The sequence below is a fragment of the Balaenoptera physalus genome (genome assembly GCF_965194825.1).
Source record: "Balaenoptera physalus genome assembly, chromosome: 3".
In the NCBI taxonomy this organism is placed as follows: Eukaryota; Metazoa; Chordata; class Mammalia; order Artiodactyla; family Balaenopteridae; genus Balaenoptera; species Balaenoptera physalus.
The window spans coordinates 169,675,853-169,695,582 of record NC_138890.1 but is presented as its reverse complement, the minus strand read 5'-3'; the positions used below and the strand labels follow the sequence as shown (position 1 = coordinate 169,695,582).

Below are 19,730 nucleotides of genomic sequence, written 5' to 3'. Positions count from 1 at the left end.
TTCTTCTGAAAGGTTATCAAGGAACTCAGGGTCCCAAAGACTAAACGAAGAATGTTTATCTGGTCTTCTCTTTCCCAAACTCACTCCAAATCTAGTACTACTCCCATTCACAAACCCAAACAAATAAATCAAATATACTTCTAAAGTGGGTTTGAATCTGAAGTGTTTGATCTTCTGTTATTATTTTCATTATATGAGAAAAAAAAAAAAAAGTCCCTTTTAAATACTACGTAGGCCTTGGGAAGTACTATTCTTCCTAATCAAAAACGTAAGGTATGTTACTCTCTGTATTCTCCTCCCCATGTTGGGCAAGTCAGTCTCCCCTCTGGCCATGGTCCAAGTTCAAAGCATTGATTTCCTTGAGCTTCCCTCAATAAACAATTAATTCATTGACAGACACTCTTCTTAAAAGTGTCTTCAAGGTATTTGAATTGACAAGGTATCTAACCACTATGAAGACTGACTGTTCCCCTCTACGGTCTAACTGGGGTTTACAGCTTTAGCAACTAACGTCCAAGCACTGGTATTTACTCCACGGAGTTCAAAAGAAGTGGACCTTACTGCACAGAGTCCTGGGTCAGGGATGAGTGCGGTGTGGGACATCCAGAAGGCCCTTCTGCCAGTACCATCTCTGGGGCGTGTCCGCCAAGATCCCCACTGTGAGCCCTTTACCACCACGGACTTTCCTCTGCACCAAGATAAACCACAAGGAGATGGAAACCCAGCAGGTGGGCTGGAGAAATTGTTCGAACTTAAATAAAATTTTCAGGCGTCAGCTTTCGAGTGAATGAATCTTTGCAATTCTTACTCACCAGCTTGCAGTTTCCTGAATGATTTCTTTTCACGAGCTGGCGACAGAAGCTAGGGATTCCATCACTGCCGGCAGACGGAGTAAATCTGGCTCCAGGCCTGACTTAGGAGTCTGCTTAGGAAGCCTTGACAGCCAGTGTGCCCTGCCTGGAGGTGCAGAGCTCCGGGACCTCTCATCTCCACCCTTACCCAGCCCCACCCCCGACTACGGCACAATTTCCATTCATGAGGGGCATTTACACTGGTTTCAGATGTGCATTGTAAGGAAAGTGGGGATAGACAGGTAGAGTGGGAAATATTGTCAACTCAAGCATCTGGGTTCAGGTATCCTCACCTTCCTGGCACCAGCTTTGTGACCAGGGGCCAGGGAAGTGAGAGTTCAAGGTGGAGAAGAGGAAGGGCCTTGAGAAGCATAGCTCCAAGGCTTCCGATCTCTTCCATCAGGACGCAAGGCTGAGGGATGGAGAGGTTCCCACTGCCTTCTCACAAGTGCTTCTCTCACCTGATAAGCCGATGCATGCTTCTCCCAGCTCGAGAGCACCATCAGATGTGAAACAAGTGCTGGGATGAAATTAAACAGCCACTGCGTTCCCGTCACACTTGTAACTGACCTAGATGAGGACTGACCTATACGAGCCAACATGAAGCAGCCCAGGAACAAGACTGAGCCAAAGAGCATGTCTGTCAATGAAACCTATGGTATCACATCATCCAGCAGCAGCTCTGAATCCCCAGAGCAAAGAGCCAGGTACTGGAGATGCCACTGTCTAAACAAAGCCTGGCAAGTCCCTTTCACATGGGGGAGGGAGTTGAAACAGAGGAGGGAAGGGCAAGAGAGTGAATTGATAGGCAATTCACATGTATCTCTACCCATAACCTAATCTCAGCTTGTGCTTTAAACTGCAAAAACATGTCAAAGAAAAATAGAAAGAGCCAGAAGTGATCCTATGGCTCTTCTTCTAATGGGGAAAAAAAAAGGCACTCTTCACTTTAACCATTCAGGCTCTGGGCATTCAAAAATCTGCATTCTGCCACTGGCTCTGGCTGTTAAAAGTAACCTCACCAGGGGAAGCAGAAGCTCTGCTAAGTGAACAAGGATACAGAAGCAGGTGTCGTGCACTTTGCTCCATCCCAGGAAAGCAGCAACCCTTGGCGAGCAGAGCCATGCTCTGGGAGCCCCAGACCCTGCAGCTCTAATGAGATCAGGAGACTGTATGTTTTCAAAGATTTCCACCCCCCCTCCCGGAGCGATGTCCATGTACCAATAAAACTGGCAGAAGAGAAGTATCCTCTAACAAACGACTGGGAATCGGGGTGTAGCAAACGTTGAGTAGCCAGGTGGGCCGATGAGTTTAATGGATTTGATTCGGTTCCATGGTCTCAACTGGAAACAACCTGGGTTTGCTTGTTTTCATGACAGAGATCACAGCTCTGATACACTTCCCAGGAAGTGCCGCGGGATCAAAGAGACGCTGCTCATTCTGGCATCTGGTGGCCAAGGCACTAGGCTTTGTGAAAATCCTGGAAACACAGACACAATTCCCAGGAAACACAGCAGGATTTGTTTAGGCCATGGCGGTTTCACGTACTCTAACTTTAGAGATTCTGTCCCAGATTTCTTTTTTTGTAGACAACTTTACTGAGGTATAGGTTACATGACATAACATTCACACACTGTAAGTGTACAATTCGACGATCCTTAGTGAATGTACTGAGCTGTGTGACTGTCCCCACAATGCAGTTTTAGAACATTTCCATTGCCCTGAAAAGTCCCACCTGCCCATTTGCAGTGCCTTCCAACCTGCAGCCCCAGCCTCAGGCAACTGCGAATCTGCCTTCCGCCTTCACAGGTTTACCTTTTCCAGACATTTCCTATAAATGGAATCATATGACATGCGGTCTTTTGTGACTGGCTTCTTTCACTAAGCACAATGTTTCCACGTTCACGCTTACTGCAGCCTCTATCAAGAGTTCATTCATCTGATTGCTGAATAGTAGTCCGTTGTATGGCTAGACCACATTTTATTTATCCACTCATCTGTTTCAGCTTATTAAATCTATAAATCCAACTAAGTGACAAGGCTTATGGGCCTCTTCGCAGAAATAAAATAAGAAAGGCTTCCCTAGTTCTAAAATATTCTAGAATTTCTAAAAGTCTCTGTAATGTGTGAAAATACATCATGAGGATACAATACATTCCCTGGAATTTTTGTGCCTATGGGTGGGCGAGGGGAGTGAGCTGGTTTCAATAAGTAAACAACATCCCTGAATTTCACTTTTTTATGTTTTAATAAACATAAACTATTTGAATACACATAAAGTGTTTTATGCTAATCTCCAAGTCCAGCAAGGTCATCAACTCACGGAACAAGCATTTACAATGGTGCAAATAGCCCTGTATTAGGATTTGTGAAGTGCACAGTCTTTGGCTCACAAAGACATCTTTATTTCAAGACTGTGCAAATAAATCAGTTTGGGGGTATTTGAAACACTTTTCTCCACCTAAATAGTGTTTAGCTTCCACGGTTGGCCCCCAAAGTCTTAGTAAAGTCACAGCCTTTATCCAGGACACTATATTGCAGTCTGTACTATTTATATACCACGTAAAGGCATCTACTGATTCATTCACTCACCACACGTACGAACCCGGGCAGCCTGTGTGCCAGGCGCTGTGTTAGACACGGAAGACTCACCAGTGGCAGTCTCATGTGGCTGCTGAACTTCCATTCTCTGTTGGTGAAAGTCTTTAAGAAATACAGCATGTTGGGTTGGAGCAATCCAACATCCCCATAGCTCTGGTAGGGAAGTCCTACCCCACCTCCTGGCTCCTCCTCCCCTTCTATCTTCTGGAGGACCTGCTTCTAAGGGGAGGACCCCCAGGGGTGAGGCAGACCTGGCATCCTGACCCACCACTGCCGCCTGGCCGTCTCCAAGTCCATCCACATGCTCCGCCCACTTCCTCTGTGCAGGGCTCTCCTGGGACCTCTGACACCCCTCAGTCACATGGGGACAGTTACGCCACTGTCAACTGCTGCTGCCCTCATCACCCCTCTGCAGCTGGCCTGCAACCTGTCCAACCACCACTGACATCGCTCCAGCACAGTAGGCGGGCCTGTTCCGTGGGGACCTCTCCCTGGCCATCAAGTGCTTCATCGGAGGCCGAGGCCTCTCCCAACTGCCCTGCCCAATTAGGCAAGTACTCTATTAAAGCCCGGGCTTCTGGTAATTTATTCGACCCAGCTTTCCTAGCACTAACTTTCCCAAAGTCAAGTCCACAGCTAGAAGAGGCAGGAATTGACTTGACAGGCATCTCAGAAGCAAATTCTTACTCAGTCCCCACATGTACCTCGACTGGCATGAACCATGGCTTAAGAGCAACGTCTGCTGAACAAAGAAAGGAAGGTTAACATCCAGAGCAATTATTTTTGCTTCATGCCACCAGTTACAAACAATGTTCTCAGCTTTACAATCGGTGAAGTTTTACAGCAGATCTAAATCTCAGCCACGTAAAAGGAATCACAGAAGCAGGGTGTGATGCTAAAGCCCATTTGGCTGCAGGACGTCCAGCCATAAATGTCCCTGGCCTCCGTCGGGGACGCTGGCCTGGCACTGAGAGCTTGAGTAGTCCTGGCCGCGGGGCAGCTGCATCCTTGGTGACTGACTGAGCACAGCTTTGGAAGCCCTCCCCAAGATGTGTCACATCTCCAGTTTCTTTTACAGAAAGGGAAGTTCTTTGTATGGAATTGCATTGGGGTCAGTTGGTGAGAAACGGATCTCTTCCGGGAAGTCACAGCAGGCACTAACCATCTTATGTTTCTGCAGACAACTTAAGGAAACGGCTTAGCAGAATTTTTCTTAATGCTTTTTTTTTTTGACTCTGTTTTTCTTTGCATAGGCATATCATATATCGTTGCCAAATGCTGGGTGAATTTGAACTGATTGAAAGAGGCTCTATTTCCTGTGAACAATTTGTCCTTGCTCAATCCTGATTGTCACTTGTCTAGAACTTATTTAATTTCACATCTCAGCAAATACAGTATTATTTCTCCAGTAGAGTTGTCTTCTGATAGCATCAGTCTCCTGGTTATTTATCATACATATCTGTAATTGAATTACCTACTGCAGTAATGTAATCTACTCTCAAATGGACATAAAAATGCAACATAAAATAAAATTGTTCCAATGTGTACCTCCTCATCATTCTACGTGAATCCTAGTGTAGCTGATTCCCCAGAGAGATGGTGACAAGTAATGAATGACAGATGGGAAGATAAAGATTAGTGAGTTCATGGCCTTCCAGAAATAAAAGAAATTCACCCTCTAAAACGTTATTCTCTTCTAAAGTATAGTGTTTTTCAATATTAATCAGGAAGCCAATTCTAGTGTATGTAGGAAAAAAGAGAGTAAAGAATGGAATGATTTAATTTTTTCCAAATGCAACAGTACTACGCTAATATATTTTAAAACTTAGGAAAGAGAAGTAAAGTGCTCAACTTTGCTCTTGTCAAACAACCATTCATCTTGGGCAATAAAAGAAGGTAAAGAAAAAGACAAAGACGACAGCAATTCCTTTGAGAAAATTTTCTGTTTTCTTAAGCCCACCATTGGGTTCATCCTATTTTAAATGTCACACCCCAGGGAACTATATAACTTGTCTTTGAAGTTGCTTCAGTATACTCTGCGAAATTCAGAGCCAAGTTTCCCTAGCTCTAGAACCTTTAGATGGCAAAGATTAATTGTGTCAATACCAGTATGTTATAATAAGTTACTTGTTATACTGGACCTTCTCTTGGATCAAGTTTTCGTTTGCTTTGCTCTGTCTGGCATAAATTCTGAATCAAAACAAGTTTGTCTACGTATATTCCAGCTTACTTTAATTTTTTTCCTCTTTTCTTGCCGTTAGAAATTGATTCTATATATATCTAAGATACCCAGTACCCGGTAAATTCATCAAAGAAATCAGTGATATCTTTATCAAGCACAACAAAAGCTGCTTCTTCAAACTGCTTCCCAATGAACTAGCTACTCCTCACCTGTTGAATTTATCTTTAAGATGCCACCAATTTGTGCAGGAATTAGAGACAGCAGATTGCCCCCTATCTACAGCTGATTGTTTCTACAAGGCATCAAGCAGAGTGATAAAAGCCAGTAATTTTCAACAAAACTTCTGCATCTCAATTTTAAAAGGTAGCCGGAGACATATGCGAAAATGTCTACGTTATCAACAACAGTACACAAAGATAGTATAAACAACTTAAAGTGCTTATGTGTACTCATCTTAGGACTCAAGAAAATTGTTCACTTTCTCTGTATAAACATGCAAATAGACGCGTGTGGGCAGAAGTGTACCAGGTTCCGCACACAAACTTTGCACTTCGGTGTAACTCAATTTGCTCGAGGGCAAAAGCTACATTTTAAAAATTATTTAACTCTAAACATAAAAACGTGTCACTTTGGTGTTATAATTATACTCTAAGCAATTTGTCTGCATACCTGTAGCAACAATGTCAGGAGCATTTTTAAACACAAATATGGTGTGATTTTAGAATCAAGAATTATGGGGGATTTACTGCAGGATGTGGGACTTCTCTCAAACACCTGTGCGTAGACTAATCCATAAACGGAATCCTTGACTCTGACATATTATAAACTAATTAACTTGTTCTGTCTCACAAACTGGAGGATTTGTGATCCAAATTTCTTGTTAGGGATTAGTTCCTAACCTTAGTTAACTCTAGAGTTGCTGATCACTTGTTTACGTAATGGAATGCCTTTAGACCTTTGGCTGGACCTTTAATAAAGGTCTGTTCCCCCCTCCGCCACTTTCCGGTATGCGTATCAGAAGCAAAGCCTTAATTTCGATGACTTTATAACAACAAAAACAGACATTTGGAATCATTAAAAATAATCACGAAGTTAATAAAAATTATGTAATGATTCAGCTAAGCAGCTCTCTCTAGTATCAGGGGCGTATGAGAGAGTCCCAAGGAACTAGCATCTGTTATTTTGAGCAATTAGCATACAACACAGAGAAAAGTTTGCTGCTTTTTAACATCTCCGATCAAGAATCTAAAGTGAAGCAAGATTTCTCACTACAAAGCTGTGAGTGGGGATTCAGAAGGTCTACAAATGCTAACACTTAAGCAAAAGATTAGAACGTGCGTAATTCATCATGCCCCACTGGCCGACACCTTTTAACAGCCGCTGCGCTATACGTTTCTATGTCTTATCCTATCGGGACATGGAGAAGGAATCATTTTAAAAGGAGACAGCAGTGAAGAGCACAGGCTTATTTTTACCTAGTTTTGAACATCTCAGAAACTTCTTTTGGACAAAGGCAAGCTTTACCACCCAGGAGACCAAAGTCTTTGCTCGCAGCAGGAATCTCACAGCTGTTTGCCATTAAAGCAACCAAATAAGTTAGTGCAGTTTGTAAAAGGCATAAAATGATTAGCATCATTCATCTTCTCCCTATTAAGGAAGTACGTACAAGGCTAAAAGCATGTAAAAGCAGGTACCAGTTCATCACCCCCACGATTCCATGAGCGTGCAAATGATGAGCCTGAGCTGCTATTTCGTGGCAAAGTTTCTGCAAGGAAGAAACTCAAGAAAAAAGAAATCTGCTTCAAGGGGCCCAAGCAGTTACATTTCAGACTGCTTTTTCATTTAAGACAAGCATGGCAAAAAAATCTTTGGGGGTACAAAATCCCTGTTTCCTCTGCAGTAAACGCAGACATAGCAAAAGTTATTGAAATGATACACAAGTTAAGGTATTATCTGCTTGAACTGAAAGTGTGAATTGGTCGCTCAAAATAGTGTATGATAAATTTTACCCTCTCTTCAATAATGAAAGTGGCATTAACTAGCAATTAATTTAGCAATCCTAATTAGGTGTTAAAAATCTTCCCTGGTAAAGTCTGTTTTTGTCTTTCTGTGTCTCCTTAGGAAAGACTAACTCTATAATTAATAACATACATATCTGTCGTTTCCAAAGGTGGCCATCGTGACAGAGCTCTTCTGGATAAGCTAACTGTGACATACAATTGTTTTGCTTAAATACGAGATTCAACATAAACCTCAATTAAAAAAAAAAAAGATGCGACAATCATTTGTAACTCCTGGCATTTTAACTAATGTGCACCTGAGAACTTAATGTCAATATTAAACATAACTCACCTTATCTTCACTCAATTTCGATTTCTTTCTGAGTAAATACAGCGGTCACAGGGAGGAAGACAGATGCACAAACAGGAAGAGTTTACAAGGATACGTTTGTCTCTGAAAGGAGTCTTTCTACTTAAGGGCCTTGAGTTTGGAAACCACCTTTCCTGTCCCTTCTTCTAACAAGGCTGACAGCTCCCTCAGGTCAACAGATCAACTCCTCCACCACCCTCCGCCTCTGTGAAATTGCTGCAAGAGCCGCCTGGTCTCGCTCTGCGGACTCGGACCTCCACCCACTCACCCAGCACGGTGCTCCTGGCATTCTCTCGCCCTTTTCCTGCGCTCGCTCTCAGCGCCCCCTGCCGGGGATCCCGGGGACGCCGCAAGTGCAGGAAAGTTAAATCCCAACTCTGAACAGCCGCATCCAGGTACAAAGCGAGGAAAGGGCGAGGAGGTGAACGCGCTTCCCGCCAAAGCCCGGGGAATCGGGATCTGACTGCGCTAGGCCGGGCACCGAGCGCCGCGGGGAGCGATCCCGGGGAGATCACTCCTCGGCGGCGGCTCCTTCGCACGTCTTCCCTCCGGCCCCGAAATCCTGAGCCAGGGGATGCGAAATCGTGGAGCGGCGTAGAGATGCCCGCGGAAAGGGACTGGCCTGGCTACAGCCCACGGAGCAAGCGGTTCCCCAGCCCCTACATCCCCGGCCGCGACGTTCAGGGCGACCGCCAGCCTCCGTCTCCCTCATTAACCAAAGCGCTCGGTGGAGTTGAGCCCAAGTCCCACCGCCTCCCGGGTTCTCGCGGGCGCCGCAAAGCCCCAGTAACTCGACCAGAAAAACCTTGCCCCAGGCGGCGATTACCGGACTGCGAAGTGTCGGCCACCGGGACCCCTGCCTTTAGCTCCCGACGATGCGAGCCTGGACACGCGCCGGCTGCGTGCAAAGACCTCCACTGCGCACCTTATGAAGGTGTTGGGTAGGGGTGCCCTCTCTCCCACCGCCCGGGCGCCCACCGGGTCGCTTCCGCTCCTTACCTCTGCACACTCAGACCTCTGCAAAGGCAGACAAACTTCCAGCCAGTGTACTCGCTCAACTGTGCGCGCCCCTGCACTAACGGTAGTCCAGACCCTGCCCCCGGGCTGCCCCCCGCCCAGTGCCTGCAGATCGACCCGGCCCGAGATCGACTCGACCCACCCGCCGACCACTGCCGCCCCCGGGTCCTGGCCCCAACGGGGCTCGGTCGGGGCTGCGGCTACGGTCACGCGGGGACGGGGCGGGGGGTCGCTCACCAGGTGGGAGGCGCGCTCCTCGTGCCAGTCATCCAGCGCCGGGGACCCGGAGCGGCTCTGAGGGTCTTCTTCAGCGCCCGGCGAGGGAAGTCGAGGCAGCAGCCGCCGCCCCCGCCACTTCCCCAGAGCCACCCCCAGCTCGCTGCGCTCCGGGCTGGGGCGCCGGCTCGAGCGCCAGGCGCACCGTCCCCGGGCGCACGGGCGGACGGCGGTTGAGCAGGTTCGCGCCCAACGGGGTCGTCAGACGAGGAGGCAAATTTGGGTGCTCCAGCCAGCTCCGCAGAGGAGCCCGAGTGGGAGAGGGGAGCCCCTCGGATGCGCCACAAGGGCCGGGCCGCCCCAGCCGAGAGAAGTGGAGGGTGGGGGCCGCCGCCGGGGAGGGACCGCGAGCGGCCGGGCGCTGCGGAGCCCACCCGCGGCGGGAGCGCGGCGCGCGGGAGCGGACGCAGGGAGAGCAGCCGCCGCCGGCGCCGCCTTCCCGGCGAGTAGAGCTGCGCGGGGAGCACGGGCCGGGAGCGCGGGGCCGCCTCGCCCCGCCCCCGGCCCCGCCCCGGCCCCGCCCCCGCCGCCGCGCCTACTCCTCCTCCTCCTCCCAGCCCGGCTGAAACCCGAGCGCCCCTCCCCGTGCCTGACCTCCCTGGGCCCCTCTCCTGACACCTCCCCTTCCCGGGACCGGACCCCCTCCGCTCCCCCGGCGTCCCCCCGGACTCCAGGGGCCCCACTGCTGCCTGCCCAGTGCGACTGCGCCCGAGCGTGGACTTTCAGGGACTCCCTCTCCCCCGCCTTGCAGAGACTTTCTGTAGCTCCTCCGCCCCCGGGTCCCGCAGCTCCGACGTGGCTGCTGCGGGGGGAGGGGGCCGGGGGGAGAGTGCGGGGGCGGCATAAAGGGCCGGAGGCAGCGCGGGCGGAGACCCGAGATGTGGCGCGTCCACTCCGCCGGCCTCAGCTCCAGGTACGTGCGCGTCCCCCGGCTGAATGCGGCCGTGTGATGAGAGCGGGGGCAGGGGCCGCGGGGTCCTCCCGACTCCGAGTCTGTGATTTTGTTCTTTCTGTGCGACATCCTCCTGCGCGCTCTGAGCTGGAAACTTCTTAAAGACCGAGGGAGTTGCTGCGGGTTCTTGGAGGAGTGATTTGGGGGAGCGCCTCCCGGCTAGATCGGGTCAATTTCGGCAGAGTTGAGTTAGAGAAACGAACAGATGCGGCGAACCAGGGAGGCAGGTCAGGGGGTCCCCAGGTGGCCACGCTGAGCGTTAAGAGAGGGGCCCCCAGATGGACAAAGTCATCTCGTCCAATTATGGGGCAAATGTTATTGATACTTGCTGCCCTTTTGCTGGATGTTTCGCCTTTATCGAGCGAGTACTCAGGTGAAAAGATTCGTAATTGGAAAGCAGAGTACCTTTCAAGACTCCTGGAATTTGTTGCAAAATTTGTTGATACTCTGTTGCAAAACTTCGGCAGGGAAAGCTGTAGGGCCGCGCCTGACCCTCTCCTTCTGGATGGGGGTGGGGAACAGTCTCTCTGAGGCCTTTTTTCTCCATCTCGGCCTCAAAGAGTGGCTTTCAAGTTTCCCTTGCGTATGGAAACTCATGAACGTCCCCACCACGACCCTCTTACCGCAGTGACAATGGAAAGCTCTACGGCCCACATTCACACAGCCGCTCCAGGGCCAGTGGCCGGGTCTTGGGATTCCCGATAGTGGGAGTGGCCCAGCGTGCCCAAGACTGTGCCCTTGAGTTCATCTACAAGACAAAGAACCCATCTCTGGCTGCAAGGTGTCATGGCTCCCGCTGTAGCCACCCAGATCCAAGAGAAAAACAATCGAAAAACAAATTGACATTGATTTGTCTTTATTTTCTAGAAATATTTTTTAATAAAAGAATTAAATGAAAGTAGTTCCGCAGGTTTCCATGGAAGCTCAGCCCAGCCTCAGAACTCCAGCCTCTCTGTAGCGCTGGTGATGGAGCTGCTGTGGGTACTCAAGGCCTCACTCGGATTTCCTTTAAGACGTCCGGAGGAAATGTCAGTAGCTGGGCGGGTCTCGGAGGTGCATTCTTCCTTGGGTTGTGCTGGGGGCGCTCAGCCTGGTGCCTGGCAGCTGCCGGGCTCCTGAGGCCTTAATGAAAAGCTTAACACGCCTCCTTCTGTGCTTGACACGTGGGGCACTAGCTCCATTCCCGACATTCCGATTCTCCTGTCTACGTGGCACAGAGGCCCAGGAGCGCTCCCCCAGGAGGAGGAGGCTGGCCAAGGTCTAGCCCAGCTGCTCTGTCCCTGGGGAGGTGGGGAGGGGAGGGAGGACACTGCCTTACACCTGCCCTTGCAACCCTTGGGTGGATATGCTGACCTTGTATCCTCCAGACGCCAGGGCAAAGGGAGAAAGAAACTGGAACCCAAATGTGTTTAACTACTCCTTGTTCTTTGCCCCTCAACACTACAGTTAAAGGCGTTAAAAAAAAAAAAAAAAAATTCTCTGCATATAGAGAGCTAAGCAGTGGGAAGGAAGTAGCTATCTACTCCATAACCCAGGAGGGTTAGTAACATTTAACTCAATAAGTTATATAACTTTATGTGTATGTTTGGGGGGGTCGATTTTACAGGTACTTTACAGACTACACCGAAGCATTATTAAAATATGTATTTTTAGTGATAATGAATTACAAATACATTAATAATAAAAATGAATGGGAGAAACCAAATAATAATTTAGGGTGCATCCTTAGTTTTAAAGCAAAATGGAACTAAACTGAAGTCATGATTTTGCCTTGTGACCTGGAGAAAGTTCCTGAACTTTTCTGAGGTATAGTTTCTTCATCAGGAGCTTAAACAAACCTGATGGCACATAGGTCCTTTGTAAACAATAAAGGAAAAAGAAAGTGACATAGGTGAAATACTCACCCAGGGCCCAACAAAGAAGTAGGCTCTCTACAACAAAAATTATTTAAAAGAATCCACAGGTGTTTCCTTTTTCCAAATGCAATTTCTGGGATTTTTTCCTTAAAACTACTCACTGAAGAAATTCTGGCATTAAGCTGCTACACATAGCAGTCAAAACTGGAGGTGATCATTTCAAAACAAAACCGTTTAGTTCTCTTCCTTTAAAAATGAAATCATAGCTTTCCCTAAACTGTGTTAGGTAAGCCGTGCAGTTAATGTAAAAGAATGAGGAATCCAACCAAACACGTGGTGGAAATGATGAATTATGGGGCGCTGATTCATGTGATTTGAAAAACGCCATCCATTTCCTGATTCACCTCAGTTTCTGGGTGGAACTGTGAAGGATCTCTTATGTCTCTGAAATAAGTAATTGATTTTGTCTTGTCTTTACTTCCCTCCCTTGTGCTTGAATTCCAGCCACATGGTTAAACTGCCACCTTAGAGGAGAGAAGCCGGGAGGGGGCTGCAGAGAACATCACCCAGAAGAGCTCATGATGCTGCTGTGGGTCACAAGTGACCTTAAAGGGAAACCTTGCTGTTTGTGATCCTTACAATGCGATGAGATTATATTAATATCATGAAAAACTTCAGCCCAGAAGTTGTGACTCTGGACATTTACATCGTAACTGGATTTTCCTACCAATGAGGCGGGAACACATTACAATCACCATCAACATATGTTCTCTTTTCACCCCTGTTTTCCTTCTTTTAGATCCATGGCATTTAAGAATTGAAACAACTGCTGGATCATCTGATCAACCCCATCAGTTTTTTTTTCTTAAAATGGCCAAACATTGATAAAAAGATATCTGTTTGAGCATCACTAAAATTGCACAATGCTGCTTTTTGTTCACCAATTTTAAGTATTTGGAAGACCCATGATTAAGGTTGCAGGTGACATTGGGATGCTCCCCAGAATTTTTACAGATGAAGAATCACCGAGAAAGGAGAGTTCAGGGAGTCGTAAGCTCCTACTCACATCCCTTGAGCTTCCCCAGAAACTCTTTAGGTTTTTTTAACCCAAGAAACGCTCACTCCCCTTTTGGTGTAGCAGCCCACTCCCCTGGCAGAGGTAAGCAGACCAGTTTTATTCAACAAAAGCAGCCCAGAAACTAGGACAGAATAGAAAGAATAGTTATAGCACATCTGAGAATGAGCATGGGCATGGGACAAAGTGCAATTTCCTGGACCTTAAATGGAAGGACCAGGTCAACCACGTGGGCACCAACGCTCTGCCAGTCTGTGCACTGGACATTCCATCGTGTCCCCTTCTCTGAAGTCTCAGTTTCCACCCAAGTCCATCCAGGGCCTGCTTCAAGCTTCCCACGTCTGGTCAGGTGAACATGCTTTGCCACTGCCGGTTGTTCCGTACAGGTTAGCACAGAGTAACCTGGCCCTCGCCCCATCCAGGTGAGCTCTGGTCACCAATGAGCTCTCTTGATCTCACTTCACAGGTGAAAACCACCTTCCCAGACTTCACAGCCACGTTCAAGGGAACAGCCTGCTTAAAATCTATCATCTACTGCGGACCTCAGCAAGAACTCAAGGATACAACAATCAGAGCATATATTCAACAAGAAATGCTCACTTATTTTTTACTTAGAAAAGCTTAGTAATTAATCTCACTTTCAGTAAGGGTCTATTAATAAAAGATGTGTTTTACCTCAGCTATGTATCCAGAAGACCAAAGTATTCTAGAAATCTGAAGTATTTTTCCTTGTGTTTATGGTTAAATGTCTAGATATATTTTTCTAGCCACCCACTTTCCTTAAAATAAAATCGGTATGCTCAAAATACCTCAAGTCGCCTTTTTATAAGTATTGTATGGGCGGGGTTGGGGGGGGAATGCTAAGTTTAAAAGATTGTGGGAATACCTAGAGGAAATGCAAATGATTTGCAGCATGGAGATAAAACACTCCTGAGTGTAATTTTCTGACATTGAGCCTTGTATATATCTTGAGTATCTATAAGCAAAGAAAGACTGTACTTTTAAAAATATATATATATGTTTAATACTTATTAATGGCCTCTATATTCCTCTGTCTTTGGAAATAGAGCTTTGGTGGGGAAATAAGTACATTTGGGAATATATTTTAAAAAATAATGTTTATCCTACATAGATTTAGAAACACAAATTAGTCTGTCTTAATTTATTCTGTCATTTACCAGGGAGATCAACTCATAATGATCTTGAGTTCAATGAAAAGAATATCTACTAAGTGAAATTACACCAGTAGGCAAAGTGTCTTCTGAAGCAAATCAGCAGGAAGATGAACTGTTGAAGATCCTGTCGCACCGTCTGTCAAATCTCATTTCAGACCCTCCTTTCCATTCCCGTTATTGTTGCCTCAATGCAGAATGTCAACTTCTCTCACCCGAAATACCAACCCCTCCTCTTACCTGTCTCCTTGTCACCCCTAGTGTGGTGATCACACCACAGTGATCATCTGCAAACAGCAACCCCTGCCCCCATCACCCTTAATAACACAGACCCCCTGATTATATTTAAACTGCAATCTTCCTGGCTTTGAAAATAATTTTTTTTTCTTGCACCTAGGTTTGACTGTGGAACTTAGCCATGACGAATAAGATGTAAGTCCCTGGGATTCCAAGGAAGGCTTCATAAAGGGGGGCAACACCTACCTGGGTGTACTCTTTCTTGCCCTTCCCTCCCCCTTCCAGATTCCTGCCTGGAACTTGGTTGTGATAGTTGTAATTCCAGCCACCATCTTGGATTTGTAAGGTAACCTTAGGATATAAGCCATGAGCTAAGGATAGTAAAGCTGGGAAGAAAAAAAAAAAAAAAAGGCCTGAATCCCTAGTGACTTTACGGAGCCTCCTTATCAGCCCAGGATTGCTACCTGCAGACTTCATAACATGAAAAAGAAATGACTTTCCCTTCTGTTTTATCCATCATTGTCTCTATTCTGGTTTTCGCAGAAGAATGGGATTTCTAACTGACAGAACATGGAAGACTCTTCCAGATCCAGCGTCCCTGCAGGTTCACTCTCAACATTACCCCCCATGCAGCCCTCCTTCTCTCCATCCCTCCCTCCCACACTGCTTTTCTGCTTTCAGTATAGCTTGTTGCCTGGCGTGTACCCGGCACTTGGATGCAGGTTGAGTAGAAGGGAGAGCAGCACAGCCAATGCCCGCCCTTTCAGAATTACCTTGGGGAGGTGGGAATCAATGACTGATCTCACAAGTATGTCAGCATAAACCCTGGGAAGTGCTATGAAAGGCAAGTTTAGGAGTGTCTGCTTTAGTCTGGGGAGTCAGAACAGGCATCATTGAGAAGGTGGCATTTGAGCTGACATTGGAAGGATGAGTAGTGACTAACAAGAAAATGGGGGAAGAGAGTAAGATTCCAGGAGAAAGCAGAAATATTTAACTTTAGAAGTTAACTCATACACAGTTGTTAAAATATCAAGGATAGTAATCGTAATTGCAAAAGAACAGCCACAGATACAATCTTCTAAAACAGTAGAGAGGAAAAAAGATGAAATAAAGACAACTTGATCAATCCAGTAGAAGGCTGGAAAGGGAATGAAGACAACTGTAAAGAAAAAAATTGTAGAAAGAAAAACTAGAAGAAATTAAGTAAATATATAAAATCTAGTTACATCAGAAAGCACAGTAACACCAAGGGAAAAAATACACCAGGCAAACATCAGTCAGAATAAAGCTAGTTTACAAATACTAATATCAGAAACACAGATATTTAGATTAAAATCTTTTTCAGTAAAAATATTTACTATCTAAAAAAGATTCAGTTTATTAGGAAATACAAATACGTATACAACTAACAAAAGAGTTTCAAAATATAAAAAGTAAAAATCTACAGTATTGTAAGGAAAATCACGAATCCTCAATCATTGATGGAGCATATTTCTCTCACTAATTGATGGATCCACAGGAAAAAAAATAGTATGAATTTAGATATCCTGAGAAAAGCAATTAGCAAGGTTATTCTAATGGATATATCAAATGCTCGTGCAAGATTTAGAAAAATTAATCAAGTCTGGGGCTGCAAAGAAAGCCTCAATAAATTCTGAATAGTTAGTACCATGATTAGGTTACAAATTAATAATTTTAAAAAAAATTTAGAAAACTTCACACGTGTCAGTTGTAAGCCATATTTCTAATAACGCATGTGACAAGACATAATGGAAATCAGAAAAATTCATATGTTGCATAAAAATACAACATGTAAAACTTACGTGATATATGTAAAGTCATATTTACAGAGAAATTTAGCCTTAAGTGAAATTTTAGCAGTGAAATTTTTTTCTTCCAACTTTATTGAGATATAATAGACATGCAGCACTGTATACGTTTAAGGTGTACAGCATAATGATTTGACTTACATCATAAAAAGATTGTCACAGTAAGTTTAGTGAACATCCACCATCTCATATAGATACAAATTTAAAGAAATAGAAAAAAAATGGTTTTTGGGGGGGATGAGAACTCTAAGAAGGACTGCAATTAACAAGCTAAATGTCTAACTCAGAAACCCAGAAAGGGCTTCCCTGGTGGCGCAGTGGTTGAGAGTCTGCCTGCCAATGCAGGGGACACGGGTTCAAGCCCTGGTCTGGGAAGATCCCACATGCCGCAGAGCAGCTGGGCCCGTGAGCCACAATTACTGAGCCTGAGCGTCTGGAGCCTGTGCTCCACAACAGGAGAGGCCACGATAGTGAGAGGTCCGTGCACCGCGATGAAGAGTGGCCCCCGCTCACCGCAACTAGAGAAAGCCCTGGCACAGAAACGAAGACCCAACACAGCCATAAAAAAATAAATAAATAAATAAATAAATAATATTAAAAAATTAAAAAAAAAAATCAAGTAAGGCCTCCATTTCTTTAAAAAAAAAAAAAAAACCCAGAAAAAGAACAGAGCAAGGAAAATAATGTAGTTACTATCACATTTTAATGAAATAGGCTATAAAGATACAATAGAGAGAATGGACAATACCGAAGCTGTTTTCAAAAAATCATAAAAGGTTAATAAAATAGACCTCTGAAAAGATATGTAACTCACTAGAAAAAAATCAGCTTTAGAAAACTAACTAAAGAAGAAATGAAAATCCAAAAACACTTACAACCGTTAAAGAAACTGAATCAGTAAAAAGAAGAACAAGCAAACAGGCCTGCATGGTTTTCTAGGAAGATTCTATCAAATATTCAAGGCACAATTAATCCCTACTCTATGAAAGTTATTCCAGTGAATACAAAAACCATACACCAAACTCCCCAAAATTCAAGGACGTTTTATCATTAGAAAATATACCAATATAAAGCACCTCATCAACAGAATAAAAAAGAAAAACCGTATGATCATTTCAGAAACTACATAATATGCTTTGATAAAATTCAACATATATTTATCATTTTAAAAAGCCTCTTAGCTATTAAACTAGTAGTAGAGACCTAAATGTAAGACCGGACACTATAAAACTCTTAGAGGAAAACGTAGGAAGGACACTCTTTGACATAAATCACGGCAAGATCTTTTTTGACCCACCTCCTGGAGTAATGGAAATAAAAACAAAAAAACAAACGGGACCTAATGAAACTTCAAAGCTTTTGCACAGCAAAGGAAACTACAAAGAAGACAAAAAGACAACCCTCAGAATGGGAGAAAATATTTGCAAATGAAGCAACTGACAAAGGATTAATCTCCAAAATATATAAACAGCTCATGCAGCTCTATATTAAAAAAAACAAACAACCCAATCCAAAAATGGGCAGAAGACCTAAATAGACATTTCTCCAAAGAAGACATACAGATGGCCAAGAAGCACATGAAAAGCTGCTCAACATCACTAATTGTTAGAGAAATGCAAATCAAAACTACAATGAAGTATCACCTCACACCAGTTAGAATGGGCATCATCAGAAAATCTGCAAACAACAAATGCTGGAGAGGATGTGGAGAAAAGGGAACCCTTTTGCACTGTTGGTGGGAATGTAAATTGATACAGCCACTATGCAGAACAGTATGGGCGTTCCTTAAAAATCTAAAAATAGAATTACCATATGACCCAGCAATCCCACTACTGGGCATAGACTCAGAGAAAACCATAATTCAAAAAGACACATGCACCCCAATGTTCACTGCAGCACTATTTACAATAGCCAGGTCATGGAAGCAACCTAAATGCCCATCGACAGATGAATGGATAAAGAAGATGTGGTACATATGTACAATGGAATATTACTCAGCCATAAAAAGGAACAAAATTGGGTCATTTGTAGAGACGTGGATGGATCTAGAGACTGTCATACAGAGTGAAGTAAGTCAGAAAGAGAAAAACAAATATATATTGACGCATATATGTGGAACCTAGAAAAATGGTACAGATGAACCGATTTTCAGGGCAGAAATAGAGACACAGATGTAGAGAACAAACGTGTGGACACCAAGGGGGGAAAGTGGTGGGGGGGGGGTGGGGGGGGATGAATTGTGAGATTGGGATTGACATATATACACTATGTATAAGAAGGATGACTAATAAGAACCTGCTCTATAAAAAAATAAATTAAATAAAATTCAAAAATTCAAAAAAAATAGACTAGTGGTAGAAAGAAATTTACCTAATCTAATAGACTATCTACAAAAAAAAAAAACAAACTTGACGTTTAATTGTGAAAAGTTGGAGATATTTACTTGAAAGAGAAGATCAAGACCAGTATGCACATATCAACACTTTTATTCAACACAGAAACAATGGTTGAAAAGGAAGGAACAAACTTTAAATTACAGACTGTATAAGTGTCTCCAGTAAAACCACTTAAGAACATCTACAGATAAATAATTAGAATAAAGAGAAAGTTCTGCAAGGTTGCTAGATAGAATCTCAACATACAAATCAATTGTGTTCCCATAAGCCAGCAGCAAATAGCAGAAAATATAATTTAGAAAAGATAACATTAACAAAAAAAAACAATTGTTACCTAGGAATAATGTTGGCAAAAGATATGTTGAACCTTTGTGGAAAACTTATAAAACTAAATTTAAAGATCCTAAAGATGATCTAAATAAATCAATCCTATCTCACATTTAAGGGTGGAATGATTCAGTGTATAATATCTTGAACATGACATATTCATTTCGAAATGTCCATCCTCCGCAAATTCATCCTTAAATACAATGTAGGTCCAATCAAGATCTCGACTGGCTCTATGGAACTTAGGTAGATCCTAAAATGTATAAGCAAGGCAAGAGCAAATGTTTAGGAGTGGTTAAGTGATTTCTGTAGAAAATGAACAAGATAGATGGGGGTCATTAGATATCAATACTGTTCATAAAGCTATAGCAATTATGACATTTATATATTGGCACAAGGAGAGACAGAGAAAACAATGGAGCAGAGGGTCCATAGACAGACGCCCACGTATGCCAGCTTTAACATGCGACAAAGGGGCTCACTGGGGAGAAGTGGAGCTCAAATTGGTCTAAGACAATTGACTATCCCGATGCAAAAACATTTCATCAGATACTTCCCTCAAGCCAGTCATAGAAATAACTTCAAAGTA

General features: G+C 44.5%; 2 protein-coding genes across 3 annotated transcripts in view; one reads left to right on the top strand and one right to left on the bottom strand.

Annotated features, from left to right (window-relative positions):
- Positions 1–9,394, bottom strand: part of SEMA5A (semaphorin 5A) — a 537,896-nt gene extending 528,502 nt beyond the window's left edge. For both annotated transcript variants that reach the window (XM_082454374.1, XM_082454372.1), the window contains exon 1: positions 9,259–9,394. The gene's annotated coding sequence lies outside the window, so the exon portion shown is untranslated. The remainder of the gene's footprint in view (positions 1–9,258) is intronic.
- Positions 1,452–13,988, top strand: LOC309657725 (uncharacterized protein; the record flags this gene model as incomplete). The annotated part of the gene is made up of 5 exons (XM_082455538.1): positions 1,452–1,558; positions 8,400–8,945; positions 9,018–9,208; positions 9,321–10,210; positions 12,610–13,988. 5 exons carry the CDS (start codon positions 1,452–1,454, stop codon positions 12,619–12,621), a joined length of 1,746 nt encoding a protein of 581 aa, XP_082311664.1. The 3' UTR covers positions 12,622–13,988.
- Between the last annotated feature and the right edge of the window lie 5,742 nt (positions 13,989–19,730).